Source organism: Hemicordylus capensis, chromosome 6 (assembly GCF_027244095.1).
Source record: "Hemicordylus capensis ecotype Gifberg chromosome 6, rHemCap1.1.pri, whole genome shotgun sequence".
In the NCBI taxonomy this organism is placed as follows: Eukaryota; Metazoa; Chordata; class Lepidosauria; order Squamata; family Cordylidae; genus Hemicordylus; species Hemicordylus capensis.
The window spans coordinates 6,799,521-6,817,713 of NC_069662.1; the positions used below are offsets into that span (position 1 = coordinate 6,799,521).

The 18,193-nt window shown below is 43.0% G+C and overlaps 1 protein-coding gene across 1 annotated transcript; it reads left to right on the forward strand.

Annotated features, from left to right (window-relative positions):
* The first annotated feature begins 979 nt into the window (after positions 1–979).
* LOC128329592 (vomeronasal type-2 receptor 26-like) lies at positions 980–15,177 on the forward strand. The gene is made up of 6 exons (XM_053261093.1): positions 980–1,266; positions 3,593–3,884; positions 4,415–5,269; positions 12,856–12,982; positions 13,313–13,315; positions 14,276–15,177. The coding sequence occupies exons 1-6, from the start codon at positions 980–982 to the stop codon at positions 15,175–15,177; spliced, it is 2,466 nt and encodes an 821-aa protein (XP_053117068.1).
* Positions 15,178–18,193: the final 3,016 nt, after the last annotated feature.

Here is an 18,193-nt window from a genome sequence, read left to right on the forward strand (position 1 = left end):
TGTGATGGCTCCAGGTGCACAGAACTGGCCTGGCTTAATATCAGAATGCAAATTCACTGCAAGTTGTTGAGGGCAGATTCCCTTAGCATGCCATTGGGGGATGCAAATCGGATGACCAGTGAGAGTTAAACACCAAGAAAGTTCTTTCTTTCTTTCCCCCCACCTGTTTTCAAGCCAATAACGTGTCCCATCAGTTTGTTCTCCCCTGGCTTCAAGTACTGTAGAGACCTTCGTATCAAATGGCACAAGCAGGTGAAACAATAGAGTGTGTGTGTGTGGGGGGGGGAGGATTCACGAGTGTCTCCCATGGAGAAATGAACCTGTGGGGTGCATAGTCCAGATCAGCATGGTGGTGTTGGAGAGGAGTGTTAGACTTTGGATCTTGTTATTATTAGTTACAAGAAATTTAAATATTTAATAAAAATGTGTTTTTGAATAGACATTTGCTATCAAAAAATGAATGAGCAGGAGCAGGAGGAACTGATGATCAATAGCATTACTCCAGGTCTAGTCCAAAATCTTGCTCTTCTGTCTGGCTTTCACAGAAGAGCAGAAGGGGAAAAACATGTTTGCTACCCATGATTCCTCTCAGAGATCCAACTTCGCAGAAACAATTTTCTCCCCTGCAATTATATGGAGTGTTTTATTCTCCATGGCAATGTCTGGTAACGTTCTGGAAAGCAGAAGGAAAACAAACCCACAGTGAAAAAGCACTTATAAAACATGCCAATTGTGCTCTTCAGAGCTGGGAGGAGGGGGGGAAGGAAGGCAGGGCTCCGTCAGTTTCTGCTCTGGTAGGTTCCCCTCCCCTGCATTCCTAGTTGCAGATCTTCGTAACTTGGTTGTTTTTACAGGCATGCCTTTATGTTGAAGTTACTGTTAAAAAAAAAGCTGATATAGTCCATTTCAAGAAGTAGGGCCAAAAGGCTTTACCGTTTCACCGGCTTGAACTAGCCTGATGCCTGTTGTGAGGCTAATGATGGGCACAGGAGTGTCTGCAGCATCTCGAGAGAACCTTTGCCATCAGGTGGTTGTGCTGGAGATGCTGCTGCTGCTGTTTCTCTGGCCTCAAATACTGGCATTGAAAGTAGATACTCTGAAGTGCCCTTTGAATGACCCCATCTCTGTCCCACATGAGTGGTACCAGCCTGGTGACCTCCTCATTGGGGAGATGACCTCTCTTTTTTTTTCTGGCGACAATGCCATTTCCTTCAAGAAACATCCTTCACAGGAGCTGCAGTGGACACAGAAGATGGAGTGGACATAGTAAGGATTTTTTTTGCATTTATTTTTTACATTTTCTGTCCCAATAAAGCCTTGACTTATTTATAATTATTTAATTAAAACATAGTTTTTATCAATATATAACAACAACTAATGGACTGTTGCTGCAGTATCATCACTATACATGTTTCTTCACAAATAAAAAGATGACATGTCGAAATTAATGTCAGGAATAGAATTTCTGAATTCACAAAATGGTGCCTATGACAAAGTTTGGTGGGATTCTCCCCCATATTAAATAAAATGGCTAAAATCATTTTGAGTGCACTTTTCATGTTTTATAAGGGGTGGGGAAACCTGGGAGTCTTTAAATCAAAAGAGAGGTCTGCTGGGAGTGGTTTCAGAGGGGGAGGACTCCTGTGTGGGCATTGGCCAACCAAGGAGCATTTCAAAGGGCCTCATGCTTCACCTCCAATCACTGTGCTGTCGGGGGTGTGTGTGCCACAGCTCCCTATGTTATCCTTGCACAATACATCTCCATGTCCTTTGCTTGTGACCCCTTGTAAGCAGTTCTCTGCAAGGATCGCAGTTGGTGCTAGTGCTAGCTTGTTGCCTGCAGCACGGTACCAAGCCAAAGTGCCTCTGAGACTCTGCCAGTCCACCCACGCGCCCATCTCCCTGCCTGCTGGAATTCATGTTCCTACAATTCACCAAACCCACTCTCTGCATCCTGCTGGCCATCTCTTAGAGCTCTCCAACACAGGGTATTTGCTCTGCTCAGTTCCAGCACTCCATGGTTGGCCAGACCTACTAAAAAGGTTGAAGGTTGCCCTGAAAAGCGGACTGAGGCTCCATGCGCTGCTTTTGACATCTTTTTCTTGAAAGCTTTCCAAATGATTGGAAAGAATTTTATAAGGGTTTAAGTGAGTTCCTTGGGGAAAGAAGCCCAGAGTCCTGCTATCGAGGACCATATCTGTGCCCAATTTCAGAGCTTAAGGCACTATGAAATTACCCCTTTTTAAAATGAAGGCACATTTCAGAATACTCCAAATGAGGATGGAATGAGGCTCCAAAGGGCCCTTCGTTTCCAGAAGTTTTTCTTGTTCTCTGCCTTGATTGCTACTCTTGGCAATGCTTTGAAAATATATGCATATATATCAAACTTTGTGAAAAATCACGAATGACCAAACTTCTTCAAATTGTATACATGGCCGCCTGTCACATGGCCTCCTGTCACCCAGCCCCAAATATGGGCCCATTATCTTATTTTTAGGCACATGCCCTGATTTTTGAAAAATAATTCCCCTTGACCACTATGGGTAAAAATCTGAGATTAAGTTTGAATTAGAATTAGAATTTCCAATCTGATGCAATATCCTATATCACCAGAGACCATAGAATCCGTATCTGTCATTGTCTAAGCTGGATCAGCTGAGAGCCATCTGAATATTCTAGATGCTCACAGAGCTATTCTGCTGTAGAGTTACTTGAATGTTGAGGGTTGTAGTCTTGTTGCATGACCCACTTTCAGCTCAGGTTCAGCATTTGGACTGAAGGCCTGACATTATCCACTAGAATTTTCAGATATGCTTCTTAATTCGCAGTTCCATCAGTGATGACCAGACATCCAGGGAATCGATACTCAAATAACCCGAACAGAGCAAAAGGCACCTTTTAAAGTTGATAGCAAATGGCCCTATCCAACAACAGCACAGTATCACTCCAGTGGCTCTTGTTGGCTTCTATCTTATGTCTCTTTTTAAAATGCAAGTCCTTGGGCAACAGGGAACATTCTCTCCCTCCCTGCTTGCCTGCCTGCATCCTTCCTTCCTTCCTTCTTTTTCTTTATTCCACGGTGGAAGCTTCTTTTAAAAAGCACTATATCAATACTATTAATACTAGTAGTAGTATCTAGGATGACCGCTCTTGGCTAGAGTCACTCTAATTTTCAAATTTTTCCATTTGTAGTAACTGCAATGATTTCAGGTACTCATTTTTATAGTATGGTGCAGGGAAGAAATGTGTCACAGATTTTACAGAAAGGGTTTGTTTTGAGAAGGGATTTGAAGTCAGAATTAGAGGTGGCATCACAAGGGGCTTTTGTGCCTGAGGAACCGGGAGAATGATGGGGTTTGTCCAAATAGGAGATTTTTGCATGTCTGAGGCTGGTGGAACCAGAGCTAAGCAAAGGAGAGAACTCAGAATAATTTGTTATGCTGAAAATGTGGGTTTTTTGTTTTTTGTTTTGCTTTTGCCTGAGATAATTCCAAAGTTAGGTTGCCTTATTTCATGCTAGAATGAGCCAGCAGTGTGGTACAATGCTGATGTATTTCAAAGAACTTCTTTGAGCATGTCACTCCTTCTGCAGTATGCTGACAAAGTTCTACCAGAACATTCTGGCCTTGGTGTTTGCTATCAATGAAGTTAACACGAGCCCAAACATCTTGCCCAATGTCACACTTGGGTTCCACATTTATGATAGCTATTATGATGAGAGAATGACCTGTCGTACCACTTTGGATCTGCTCTTCAAATCACATGGATTCATCCTCAACTATGAATGTGGCACCAAGAAAAACCTCATAGCCATAATTGGGGGACTTGGCTCTGATATCTCCTTCCACATGGCAGACATCCTAAATCTCTACAAGATTCCCCAGGTAAGATTTGTCCATGCCAGCATGGAGTGAGAGAGATGATTAACTGAACAACAGCCTTGTATGTGGCATCCTGAGATAAAGGCTCTTGAGAGCACAGGGGAAGGTGAACCAAAGAATATGTTAGGGAAGTCTTGTGGCTTATATTTTATATCTGTTGCCTAGAAATTTCATCACCTTACCATGTCTACTAGAAAGGTCTTTGACTAAAAGTCTACTAATAAGAAGAAAACATGCTTTCTCAATTCAGAATTTTGCCATGTCATTATCATCCACATATGCACAAACGTTTCATCCAGAATCAATTCACCGTGAACTGGGGCCGGATCGGAGGCTCGATTGTAAACCAAGCTGAACCAAATGAATTCCAGATTGGGCAGATTGGTTCTGCACAGTTAGCATTGTCCGGGCAGGGATGGAAAGATCCCGCCCCATAACATCTCACAACCTTTTGCCTTGTCATTATCCTCCACCTACACTCGGGTCCTCCTTTTAACATTGACCATCTAAAAAATCTGTACATTTCCTTTTAGATCACATATGGCTCATTTCCCTCCATAGACACAGAACTATTGAAGGGTCCTTCATTTTTCCGCATGACCCCAAATGAATCCCCTCAGTATAGAGGAATTACCCAGTTACTTCATCATTTCAAGTGGACATGGATTGGGATCTTTATTGTGGATGATGAGAGTGGAGAACATTTCTTGAGGGCCTTGAGTCCCTTGTTTTCACAGAGTGGAATCTGTGTTGCATATACAGAAAGAATACCAAACCAAATGAATTTCCATGATGCACAAGTATTTGAGGATATGGGATTAAAGCTTATCCCAGCTTTGATGGATAAGCGAGCCAGAACATTTGTTATTTATGGTGATACACTGACACTCCAGTGGTTGGTCACATTAATTTACTTTGCAAAGATTGGATATAAGGAATACACATCTGTTGGAAAGGTTTGGATTACCAATGCTCAGATTGATTTTGCAGACCCTCGATTTACACCGGCTTCTAATTTTGAGGTGTTTGAAGGCACAATTTCCTTTGCGATTCACTCTAATGAACCTCAAGGTTTCCAGCCACATCTTCAGAACATAAATCTTGCACGGAGAAAGGAAAATAGCTTCCACAAGGACTTCTGTTATCATGCTTTCAAGTGTTCAATTAATCATTTTATGTCATTTATGGATGCCTGCACGGGGGAGGAGAGGCTGGAGATCCTTCCTTGGGCTGTTTTTGAAATGGACATGACTGGACATAGCTACAGCCTCTATAACGCTGTCTATGCTGTAGCATATGCTCTGGAGGCTTTCTACTCATCAAGAACCAACCGCAGAGCAATGCTGCAGAGGGACCAAGTTGAACGTCAAGATCTTCAAACTTGGCAGGTAATGTCTCTAGACACTAAAGGATTAGTTTTCTTGCCATAGAAAGAAATAACTTCCTATCAATTGAATCAGCATGCAACCTTCTCCACCATAAATAACTGATCAAATGGTGTTGTGCACTAGATACATTCACCATGTTTGAAAGTTCTATTTTCATTGTTTTTTAGATATTGAAAAAGTATTAGCTGCATCTTTTATTTCTCTAAAACTCTAACAGTGCTACATTGTTAAGCTGAGAATTGGTGCAATACTGCTGAAACAGTGAAGAACCTTGTTTCTAAACACGTGAACTGCAATATGTTGGGCCAGTGAAAATGCAGCCAAGGTAAACAATGGCTTCACACAACGTCCCTGAACCTCACAAGTACGCACTCCGCCTGCCTTCTACATGCCCACATACACCACAAGCAAATGTTGGAAGAGTTCTGCTTGCAATTGTTTTTTACAATAAGCAAGGGTCATTCACGTAGGGTCTGAATGGACCTGTATGGGGTTATACTCCCCAAGAAGGAAGAGGTTCACAGTAAGAAAGTGCCTCTGGACCCAAACCTGTTCCTGGTAGCTCAATTTCAGGCTGCTGCCAGGAGTGCTTATGTTCAGTCTTGACTGATATGCAGGTGACTTGAGATGAATGATCTTAATACAGTGGTACACATGCTAGTAATCTCAGACTTGACAACTACAATGTCTTCTACATGGGGCTGCATTTGTACCTAGTTCTGCCTTCTCTAGAGTCACCTCAAAGCTTTGGACTGTGCTCACTTTCAGACTTAGAACTTGTAATATCTTGAAAACCTTTAAAAAAGTCATCTGAAGCCCCTACCTCCCACCTCAGCTGCAGATTTCCACCTCCAGCTGCATAAAGTTGCCAGAAAAAGCAAACCACTGCACACTCAGCTATACTCTCGTTGTGAAACCCCGACCTGCACTCTGGCCCATGCTGTATCCCTAAGTATGCCCCTCACCAATTGTGATATTTATGTCAATAAAAGTGACACAGGGTAGAACCCCGTGTTAAGCTGTTGGAGATGGGGGAGAACACCCTGTTTGGTAAGCAGAAACCCTGTCTAAAACTAGTCTGTGGCATCACATACTTCTGTGCTGCCAGGTTAGGGCAGATGAAACCAAGCCATCTCACAATTTCAGAACTTGAGCCTTTTCTCAAGATCCTGTGAGTGGGCTAGTGGACAGGTAGCGGGGAAGGGTGCAAAAGGCCTCCTACAGACTGTCTGGGTGCATTACTGAGTGCCCAGATGTTTTGCTTCTGCCCGAGGCAGCACAGAGGCTTGGGGGCCATGATGTGTCATCCTGGTCCCCAGATATCCCACAATGCAGCACACCAGTGCACGGTGTATTGTAGGCACCCCCATGGCAATGGCCATGATCCCACTGATTAGTCTGTGCTGGCAGGGATCACCTGGCCCTAGCACACCAGTAATTAGCCTGAGTTAGGGCTGTCCCTGGGATCCAAGGGGCTCCTGGAGGTTCTAACGGGCAGCCAAGCCTAGTCTTGGCTTCCTTAGCCCAGGCTTTGTTGCTCATGAGAACAGCCTCCTGCTTTTTTGATGAAGTAAAGCATTCAGAACCACTTATCCTAACAGAAGTAGGGATTTTAGCCAGAAGAACAAAGGGGAAAGGATCATAACAGCAGCAACCCCTCATGGAAGTGCCAGTAACCCTGGCTCAAGGGATCAACCATACACAGTTCATCTCTAGGTAAGAACCAGAAGTTGAAGAGCAGCTGTTATGTCTCCCAAGTGCTATCCCTTCTAACAATGCATGCCAAGCAAGCCAAAGAAGTACAGTTTGAAATTATGGTGGTGCTGTGATACAAATAAAAAGTTACCCGTCAAGTTGTCCAGCATTGTCTACAGGTCGGGGAAACCACTTGAGGCCACTTCAGGTGAATCACTCCTCTACATGACCTCCCGATCCTTGTTGGAGCATGTTTGGGGGGATGATTCAGATGAGACTACCTCAAGTGGTCTAAGTATGCACAAGGAGCGCACCAAGAGCACATTGGCACATCCACCAGTGACATCAGTGTGATGGCATTCTTGGAGTGGCCCTGTCTTTTTCGCATTTGCTGGACACTCTTCTTCTGAATGTCCCCTCAAGTTACTATGTTTAGGAACAACCTTTCAGCACAGTGTATATATGGCAGGAGGGATGTGCAAACTGGCACTAAATACAACGATTCCTTCTCATCCCTGAGCCAGCCCAGGCCCAGTTTGGTCAAGGTGAACCAACCTGGGCTGCTCAGGACTTGTTCAGGGGTTCTGCACTTGAATTTTTTAAAATTTCAGGGAGGGGTGCTTCAGTTGCAACCGGGAGGGGCTCTGTTTGGTCCCCCTCTCTCGCCAGCCACCCCCTATCGTTCCAGGGCTTTGGGGGTCCCTTTTGAGGTGGTTTTGGAGGCTGCCATACATGTGCTCTGGTCATTTCAATGACCTGGGTCATGAGTTCATTACACAAACGACCAGACTGTATGTGTGGTAGCCTACAAAATGACCACTGGCACCTCAGGAAGGGATGCATAAATGGGCTGAAATTGCTAGGTGTAGAGTGGATGGAAGCTAGTGGAGGGAGGGGAACCCCCTTTGAAATGGCAGCACCCCCATGGGCCTCAGAGGTGGTAGGTCTGCCTTTAAAAAAAAAACATCCCTCGTACCCCCAAGCTTGGCCTGAAAAGGCGTGAATTCGAGCTGAGCCGGCCCCTTGTTTGGGGTACTAAACCCAACTGGTTTGGATTGAACCCAGTTCACACTTGAACCAAACCAGACAAACCTATTTGGGCCTATGCCTAGCTGACAGAGTCTTTGTTGATCAAGTGGTTGAACTGCATAAGTAATACAAGACACGACAAGCCAGACATAACCCCATTGCAGCGTTTTCATTCACAAAGGAAAGCACCATCTTCTGTGTTTGGTTTGAAAGGACAGAAGGTGTAGGACAGCTGATGCCTCACCCATGCTGTTGCTTAAGTGGGGACGTTAACGCCAACCAGGGGACACTTCTAACGCAAAATGAACTTAATGTAATGTTGGATGTACTGGAAATGAGGAGGGAGGCATGATTTTATTTTTCAAAGTTTTATTGAAAGTAAAATTGGGGCATTACAGAAAGAAAGAAATCCAGAAAGTAAGGTGAGGTGGGTAAGGAGTTTCAATACATGTTGTAACGTTGTCTAGGAAAATATCTAGTTCTTACTTGGAGATCATGGGCTTGTCATGCTCCAGACTCATACTGCGCAGGGATGCGGGAGCATCTCTCCTGTGCTCAGTCCCATAGAAGCCCACCAGCTGCTGTTACAGCCACCACCATGGGGGAGTCACACTTGGCTCTAACCCCCCACCCAATGGATGTGCACATGGTGGTGAAAATGGGAAGGATCGCCATGGTGGCAACTGCTGGAAAGGCCACCCAGAACAGCTGGAGGCTCCTGTGGACAGAAAATATCCCCCTGCTTTTTTGTCCTAAAGCAGGAGGGGGCTCATGGTGGGGGGGGGTTCTTTAGGTCCACGCTCCCTTTAGAGTCACTGCTCATGAGCAGGGTGCATGGCGATGCCGGAAGGGGGAAAGACCCAATCAAAACTAGCAATAAACCATGTCCGAACAGCAAATATATATAAACATGCAAATTCAGAAATTAAATAATTGTGTCTCTGTGTGTGTGTGTGTGTGTGTCCTAAGTTTTATAAATAAATCTTTTAATAAATGTACATATTTCAAAGGAACACCAAGAAATGTCCAAAGTTGCCCAGAACACAGAATAATGAAGATGGTAAAAATATTCCAATCTTACTAAATCAGTATGAAGGTCTGTGATGTCACAACAGAACACCAAAACAAGTTCACTATTTCTCAAAGTACATAGATTTTTGGAGATGTTGGCAAAGTTCCACTCTTCTGAGATCAGCATAGAAAAAATGTGCTGTAATGATAGTCCGTTCTGTTATCTGAGGCTTGTAATAATAAATCCTCCGCTAGTAAGTCCTTAAAAATTGTCCGGATATTCAGTATTTTTCACCGAGGCTTCCTCATGAAGGACTAAAGAAAAAGTATTTTCATCAATTCTATAATAAACAATATAACAAATGGTGTTAAGATTGAAACAGCAATTCAGATATCATCCCTTATCAGCTCTGTGTATATCAGCTATATATACATTTAAAAAGACACCCAGAGGGCTTCAATTTACAATCATGCACCTTGAAACTCCTACATGGAGTCAATCTAGATAAGCGGAGTCATACTGCTCCTGAGGAGACCAAATATTGAACAACCAGCATTGTTCATTCAAGGGATCACAGCAAAGATCAATTTTTAATGTAAATTCACACATAAATAATGCAACCAATATCCACCCAGGATTGGTAACAAAAGATCCCCCAAACCATCAACAATTTAAGACCTTTCAACCAAAACAAACAAACAACCAGAGGCAGAATCACCAACTCTAAAACGGAGCTGAGCTCTCATGAGAGGAAACATGCCATTTCAAAGAATATGTGATTGCCTGTATTTGTCCCATGATATTTAATGGAATGAGCACCAACCCTCTTCGAATAAGAATTTCTGAACATATTTCAAGAGTTAGAAATTGTAATATGGAGGCTCCCTTAACCCCTCACTTCATTGACAAGCAACATTCTGAAAATAACTTTGATTATTATTATTATTATTATTATTATTATTATTATTATTATTATTATTATTATTATTATTTGATTTCTATACCTATACCGCCCTTCCAAAAATGGCTCAGGGCATTTTACAAAGAGAAATAACAAATAAGATGGCTCCCTGTCCCCAAAGGGCTCAAATTCTAAAAAGAAACATAAGACACACACCAGCAACAGTCACTGGAGGGATGCTGTGCTGGCGGTGGATAGGGCCAGTTACTCTCCCCCTGCTAAATAAAGAGAATCACCATGGTAAAAGGTGCCTCTTTGCCCAGTTTGTATTTTATTTAAATACAAACCATACATTGGCAGGAGAGAGGATGCATGGAAAATCCTTATGCATAAAGAAGCTGAATTTATTTATAGGTATAGATCAGTGGGGCCGGGGGGCCTGAATACTCATTTGGACCTGGCATGTCTCCTCAGGAGCAGTATGACTCACCTTATCTAGATTGACTCCGCGTAGGAGTTTCAAGGTGCATGATTGTAAATTGAAGCCCTCTGGGTGTCTTATTAAATGTATATAGAGCTCTCTTTCAATGTGACATCTCTTGCATACAAAATGCTATCCTGAGAAAGAACACAGAGCTGATAAGGGGTGATATTTGAATTGCTGTTTCAATCTTAACAACATTTGTTTTATTGTTTATTATGGAATTGATTTGGTTTTGGTTTGTTCTTGACACGTGTGGCCCTTTTGTTATATGTTCTATTGTATTCCTTAGGAAGGGGGAAAGAGGCAAGGGTCAAGAGTGAGAACCCACCTTGTGAGAGTCTGTAGTATATCGGATTCTGATTCCATGTGGCCTCATCGGGGTAAATATACCCACAATCATGTCCTGGGTCAGTGTTTGAGTTAATCACAAGGCTATCCCTCCCTGGAGGGGTGCTCAAGTTGAGCAGAGCAAGTTGTCTATTGAGAGGGTGGATATAATCGGGGCAGCTGTATCCTCTGGACAAAGGCAAGTTCAAGCTAGGCAAGTGTTTATGTGAGTGATGAAATGTTTCTCTTTTTGCCCACTCCCTCCAAACTCAGGTGTCCCAGGTGCAAAAAGGCATATCTTCTTGTTTGCTGAAGAGGGCACCTCCCTTATCTGTACCAGTCTCTTGATCAGGCGAATGAGGGTGGAAATGGCCATATTTGCTCATCAAATTTTTATCTGCAGCATGAGACTTTAGCGATTTTAAAATTTTTCAAATAAATAAATACAATGCTTGTAGCTGTCTTATTTCTAACAGTCTACAACCACTGAATGACGCAGTGGGAAATGACTTGACTAGCAAGCCAGAGGTTGTTGGTTTGAATCCCCACTGGTAGGTTTCTCAGACTATGGGAAACATTTATATCGGGCAACAGCAATACAGGAAGATGCTGAAAGCCTAATCATCTCACACTGTGTGGGAGGAGGCAATGGTAAACCCCTCCTGTATTCTACCAAAGACAACCACAGGGCTCTGTCAGCACCAGGAGTTGACACCGACTCGATGGCACACTTTTTACTTTGACTTTACTTTGACTTTACTAAAAACTAAGATCTGAACTCTGGATTTGAGTATGACTGCAGATTCCCATTTATATGGGACAGTCTCAAAATCATTCAGGATCCATCTCTTGAATATGGCATGACTGACCTTCACTTGTTGCAGAGTGGGAACAGGTAATATTCTGCTTATTGGCCCAGCTGGAAAGGGGAGGGAGCACAAATGCTTCCAGGAACATCATGTGAAGCCAAAGTTTACGTGACATCTGAACTGGTCCATTATCCAGTTACCACAGGGTTTATCAGGGTGAAAGAAACACTTTTAAAACGATTCTTCACCTATCTTTAGCCATGGGAAATAGACTTTCACAAGACTTTTCCACTGGCTGTTTGGAGATGCCTTCCTTGTGTCTTTCCATAGACTGTCAGTCCCTTTATAGCGATGAACTATTTTTTTTAATCTTCTTTTGATATGTATACCACTTTTTGAAGTTTCTTTCCTTCATAACCAGCATAATAATATTATGAATAATACATTATATCCCCTATTTCCTTTTCCTTTTCCAATTAGCTCCATCAATTCCTTCAGCACATTTTGTTCAACAATTCAGCAGGAGAAACAGTTTCCTTTAATGAGAAGTGGGAAATGGTAGCTGGATTAGATATAAAGAATATCCTCATATTGTCAAACTATTCCTTATTTGGTATAAAAGTTGGAAGCTTCCATCCCAGTGAGGAGAAACAATTGCTTATTAATGAAAGTAGGATCGTGTGGCACAGGCATTTTAATCAGGTGTGGATTCCAGAAAAATGTGGGTGTGGGTGTGGGTGGGAGGATTCATGGGTGTGTGGGTGTGTGCTGCATTTTGAGGATTTGTGATGACTTAGCTGAGTCATCAATACATCATTTCTTTCTTACTTCATTGAGTCATTAAGACAACATGCTGGTCTTGGACTGTAATAATGATTGGTTGATGGAACATTTTCCTTTCTAGTCTCCAAATTCTTCTCACCAAAAATAATATCTGCCATGTGCCAAAATATACTGACAGTTTTTCCTAGTACCATTCCTGCATTCTTCCATGCCAACTGCTAACCCCTGCTAACTTGGCAAAGAGGCACCTTTTAATGTGGCAATTCTCTTTATTTAGCAGGGGGAGAGTAACTGACCCTCTCCACCCCCAGCACAATACCTCCAGTGACTGTTGCTAGTGTCTATCTTCTGTTTCTATTCCATTGTGAGCCCTTTGGAGACAGGGATCCATCTTATTTATTTATTGTTTCTCTGTTTAAACCTCCCTGAGCCATTTTTGGAAGGGCTGTATAGAAATGGAATGAATGAATGAATAAATAAATAACGGCCAACTTTCTCTTTCGTCTGCTTTCTCTCATCCTATACACCCCTTGTGTTGGGTGATAGGAGCTGCCCATTTCAGTCTGCAGTGACTCCTGCCACCCTGGTTTCCAGAAGAGAAGGAGGGAAGAGGAGCAATCTTGCTGCTATGATTGTGCTCCATGCCCAGAAGGGAAGATTTCCGACCAAATGGGTAGGTAATGTCAATCAATCATCTTTATTACAATCAAAGACCAGCACAGGATAAAAAACAGAAGCAATATAATTAAATTCGTGCTAAAATAAAATATAACTCTAGAAACTAAATATGATTATAATAGTAAAATACAGTTCTAAAAACTGTAAGGCAATTAGTAAAGTAAAATACTAACAACTAAGCCTACAAACTGTGGGAAGATTAATGGAGTAAATGTACAGCTATCCTTAAAAGTAGAGCAACTAAAAATATAAAATGGATACAATAACATATGCACGCTATATAAAAGCTGTGAAGTAAAAGGCAGGTTAAAATTATACAACCAAGCAGGTAAAATGCTCAATAGTCATACATCTGTTGCCAGGAGTATTAACTGGCGATCAGGATCCTGTGGATTTTGCACGCTTCCCCATAAAACCTGGCAACAATGCACATGAGGGACCGTTTGTCATCGGAGAGCAGCATCTTGGTGTGGACTTGACTAGAGCGACCAGGCTATTTAAGAGAAATGAGCCTCTCCTGACTGTCTTTATAGAAGGGACATGAAAGGAGCACATGGGCTATGGTTTCCACCTCCCCAGAGTCACAAGGATCGAGCCTTTCCATGAATGAGACTACATCAATATACATAGTAGAGCATTTCAGGAGCTAACTCACTCCCATTACAGAAGAAGCTAGCAGGTGCTCAGGGGCAACAGCTTGTAAAAGATAAGCATGGAAATTGACTTACAGTTAAACTCATCTATTTTATTTAGGAGGCTATGGTGAAAGGTAAGACCTATACCCTAGCTGCTGACTACATGGTTGTCAGAGAGAGAGCTATAGAAGCATTCTAGGGAGGGGGAGGGGAGGAGGAGCCGGTAAGGAGGAGCAGGAGCACGAGGAGGAAGAGGAGGAGGACAACGATGCCGTCACTTCCAGAAAGTTCCTGAGTATATTCTATCATTTGAGGGGTCGTAGAGGCAGAGATAAACAGGAAAGAGAAGGAGACGCTAAGTCTCTAGCTCTACTCCCAATGCTCCTAGTGGTCATTCGGGTTATCAGTCCAAAGTTTAGATGGCATCTGGAGCTGAATCTCCAACAAAAATTGCATCTGTGATGTGCCAAAATCTATTGGCAGATTGTATATGCCCTCTTACTGCTTTTATGGGATGGGTGGCTATGTCTGACCTCTGGCCGTACTTACATAGCTCCAAATGAAGATTGATACTTGAATTGAAGACAGGCATGAGGCTCAGCATTAATTGACAAATGGACTGACATTGTGACAATGCCTCTTTCTTTTTTCAGATATGGCTGATTGTAGAAAATGCCCCGAACATCAGTATCCAAGCAAGAACCGAGATAGATGTATTTCCAGAAGTATAACCTTTTTAACTTATGAAGAACCTTTAGGGATCAGTTTAGCTTCCGTTGCAATTTCTTTTTCTCTCACCACTGCTTTCGTGCTAGGAATCTTTATTAAGCACAAAGATACCCCCATCGTCAAAGCCAACAACCTGGAAATCACCTACGCTCTCCTCATTTCCCTCCTGCTCTGCTTCCTTTGTTCTTTGCTGTTTCTTGGACAACCTGGAAAAGTGACCTGTTTCCTCCAGCAGCCTGCTTTTGGCAGCATTTTTTCAGTGGCCGTTTCTTGTGTGTTGGCCAAAACCATCACAGTGGTTGTGGCTTTCATGGCCACCAAACCAGGGTCCAGCATGAGGAAGTGGGTGGGGAAAAGACTGGGCAACTTCATTGTCCTTTCCTGCTCCCTTATTCAATTTGGTATTTGTGGGCTGTGGCTGGGAACAGCTCCCCCATTCCCAGATGTGGACATGCAGTCATTAACAGGAGAGATCATAGTAGAATGCAATGCAGGATCTGTCATCATGTTTTATCTTGTCTTGGCTTACATGGGACTTCTTTCCATCATCAGCTTCATGGTGGCTTTCTTAGCCAGGAAGTTGCCGGACACCTTTAATGAAGCCAAATTCATCGCCTTCAGTATGCTGGTGTTTTGCAGCGTTTGGTTGTCTTTTGTTCCCACCTACCTCAGCACCAAGGGGAAATCCATGGTGGCTGTGGAGATCTTCTCCATCTTAGCCTCCAGTGCTGGATTACTGGGTTGCATCTTTTCCCCTAAATGTTTCATCATATTGCTGAAACCTGAGCTGAACCAGAGAGAGCAGCTAATAAGGAGAAAAAACTAGGGATGTGTGAAACATTTTGTACCCGAAACAACCCGTTTCAGGTGTTTTGTAGACAAAACAAAGCACCCATTTCCAGATCCAAATTTTTTTTGTACAAAATGAAATGTCCCTGTTTCGGCTACAAAACTTTTTGTTGTTTCGAAACTCACTTTTGTGGCAATCTCAATAGAAAGATAATCAACATAAAAAGAATCTGTACAACCTGGATGACAAATAATAAAAGGATTTGTATGTTTAATTCATATATCTTGGTAAAATTGACAAGAAAGAAGCACATGAGCTGTTGTTTCAATATTAATTGTAAACCACCCTGAGCCATTTTGGAAGGGCGGTATACAAATCAAATCAAATCAATAAATAAATTCCCCAATTTGCAGAGAAAAGTACGTTCCTTGTAGGTGCTTTTCTGATAAGTCCCTTCCTGGACTGCTGATAGAAAGGCATTGCATCATGCCTGCATAAGAGCTCTGTGGTATTTTGTCACAATTATATGGTTTAGTTATCTGGCAGGGTTGAAACTCAGAATTTGGTTACCCAAATGGACACCAACAGGAATTTAGCCCTGATCAATTTGATGCTCCATATCGTATATTTGTTTGTCTGAGTTTGACCCTGGCATTCTCATACCCCAAAGTTATTAATGCAAAAGAGGAGAAACCATAATGATGCAGCCCTCTATCAAGCTCTCTTTTCCACCTGGAGTGATAAAGGCTCCACTTGTGCCTTTAGTACAAGTGGAGCTAGACCTGCAGGGTGGAAAACCAGCTTCAGCCAAAATTCAAAGATACTAATCCATGCTCTGGCCTCTACTTTAAGCAGTCCTGCTCCCAGGCGAAGAACAGCAATGGGCACACAACGGGGTACCTTAAACATGTTCCTCAGGAACTCAGATTGCCAGAAGCAAATCTAGGGTGGGGCAGCCAGGGCACATGCCCTAGGCACCACTTGGAGGGGGGCACCAGTGCCTTAGAGAATTTGGAGTACATGCCAAGTTGAGCTCCATACAGGAGCTGTGTTCGTACTTTGGCCAAAAAGAGCTTTATTTCAGAGGGGTGAAATTGGGCACCCCTGGAGCGATGGAAAGATTGAATTGCTTGTGTACTCTTGTGTGCATCCTGCCTTACATGTTCTCTGTGTGCACCCCATCTGCCTGAAGACTGGTATATTGCACCAAGCTATTTGAAACACTTGTTCTAATTTGTGCCCATTGAGTGAGCAGTTCTGAATCTTTGGTTTCTTCGCAAATACCAGGATCTTAATTTTGTTATAATTAATTTTTAAACGTTGTTCTTCGCAATGAGAGTGCAAAGACCTTCGTAGACCTATCAGAGTTGGCGAGAGAATGACAGCATCATCTGCATATAGAAGTATAGCAAGATGTCTGTCTGCTAATTTTGGTGGATGATGGTCTAGATTATCTAAATGGGAGACAAGAGAGATAATTAAAAAGTTAAATAGCAGTGGAGCCAAAATACATCCCTGTCTGTCTCCCCTGAATTTTGCTGTTTCCTTGGTGAGGTGTCCCTGAGTGCTGAAACGCACCCTTAGAGGAGAGTTTTCATATAATTTGAACATCAAAAGAAGTAAATGGTGGTGTACTGATTATCTCAATAGCTTACATAAGAACAGCCCTGCTGGATCAGGCCCAAGGCCCATCTAGTCCAGCATCCTGTTTCGCACAGTGGCCCACCAGCTGCCGCTGGAAGCCACAGTCAGGAGTTGAGGGCGTGCCCTCTCACCTGCCATTACTCCCCTGCAACTGGTACTCAGAGGCATCCTGCCTTTGAGGCTGGAGGTGGCCCACAGCCCTCCGACTAGTAGCTATTGGTAGACCTCTCCTCCATGAAGTCATCCAAACCCCTCTTAAAACTATCCAGGTTGTTGGCTGTCACCACATCCTGTGGAAGAGAGTTCTACAAGTGGATCACACGGTGTGTGAAAAAGCACTTTCTTTTGTTGGTCCTAGACCTCCTGGCAATCAATTTCATGGAGTGAACCCTGGTTCTAGTGTTGTGTGAGATGGAAAAGAATTTCTCTCTCTCCACTTTCTCCACACCATGCATGATTTTATAGACCTCTATCATGTCTCCCCGCAGTCGTCTTTTTTATAAACTAAAAAGGCCCAGGTATTGTAGTCTAGCCTCATAAGTAAGGTACTCTAGGCCCCTGATCATCTTAGTTGCCCTCTTCTGTACCTTCTCCAGTTCAACAATGTCCTTTCTAATATGTGGTGACCACAACTGTATGCAATACTCCAAGTGTGGTCGCACCATAGTTTTGTATAAGGGCATTATAATGTTAGCCGTTTTATTTTCAATCCCCTTTCTAATGATCCCTAGCATGGAATTTGCCTTTTTCACAGCTGCCGCACATTGAGTCGACACTTTCAACGAGCTGTCCACCACAAACCCAAGATCCCCCTCCTGGTCCGTCATGGACAGATCGGATCCCATCAGCATATACTTGAAGTTGGGGTTTTTCATCCCAATGTGCATCACTTTACACTTGCTAACACTGAACTGCATTTGCCATTTTGTCGCCCACTCCCCCAGTTTGGAGAGATCCTTTTGGAGCTGCTCACAATCCATTTTGGATTAAACTACCCGCAAAAGTTTGATATCATCTGCAAATTTGGCCACATCACTGCTTACCCCTGCTTCTAGATCATTTATGAATAAATTAAAAAGCACCGGTCCCAGTACAGATACCTGGGGGACCCCACTTCTTACTTCCCTCCATTGTGAAAACTCTCCATTTATACCTACCCTCTGTTTCCTGTCTTTCAACCAGCAATCCACACAAGTACTTGTCCCCTTATCCCATGACTGCTAAGTTTCCTCAGGAGTCTTTGATGAGGAACTTTGTCAAAAGCTTTATGGGAGTACAGGTAGACTATGTCAACTGGACCACCTTGAGCCACACACTCGTTGACACTCTCAAAGAAGTCCAAAAGGTTGGTGAGGCAAGATTTACCTTTGCGGAAACCATGCAGGCTCACTCCCAGCAGGGCCTGTTT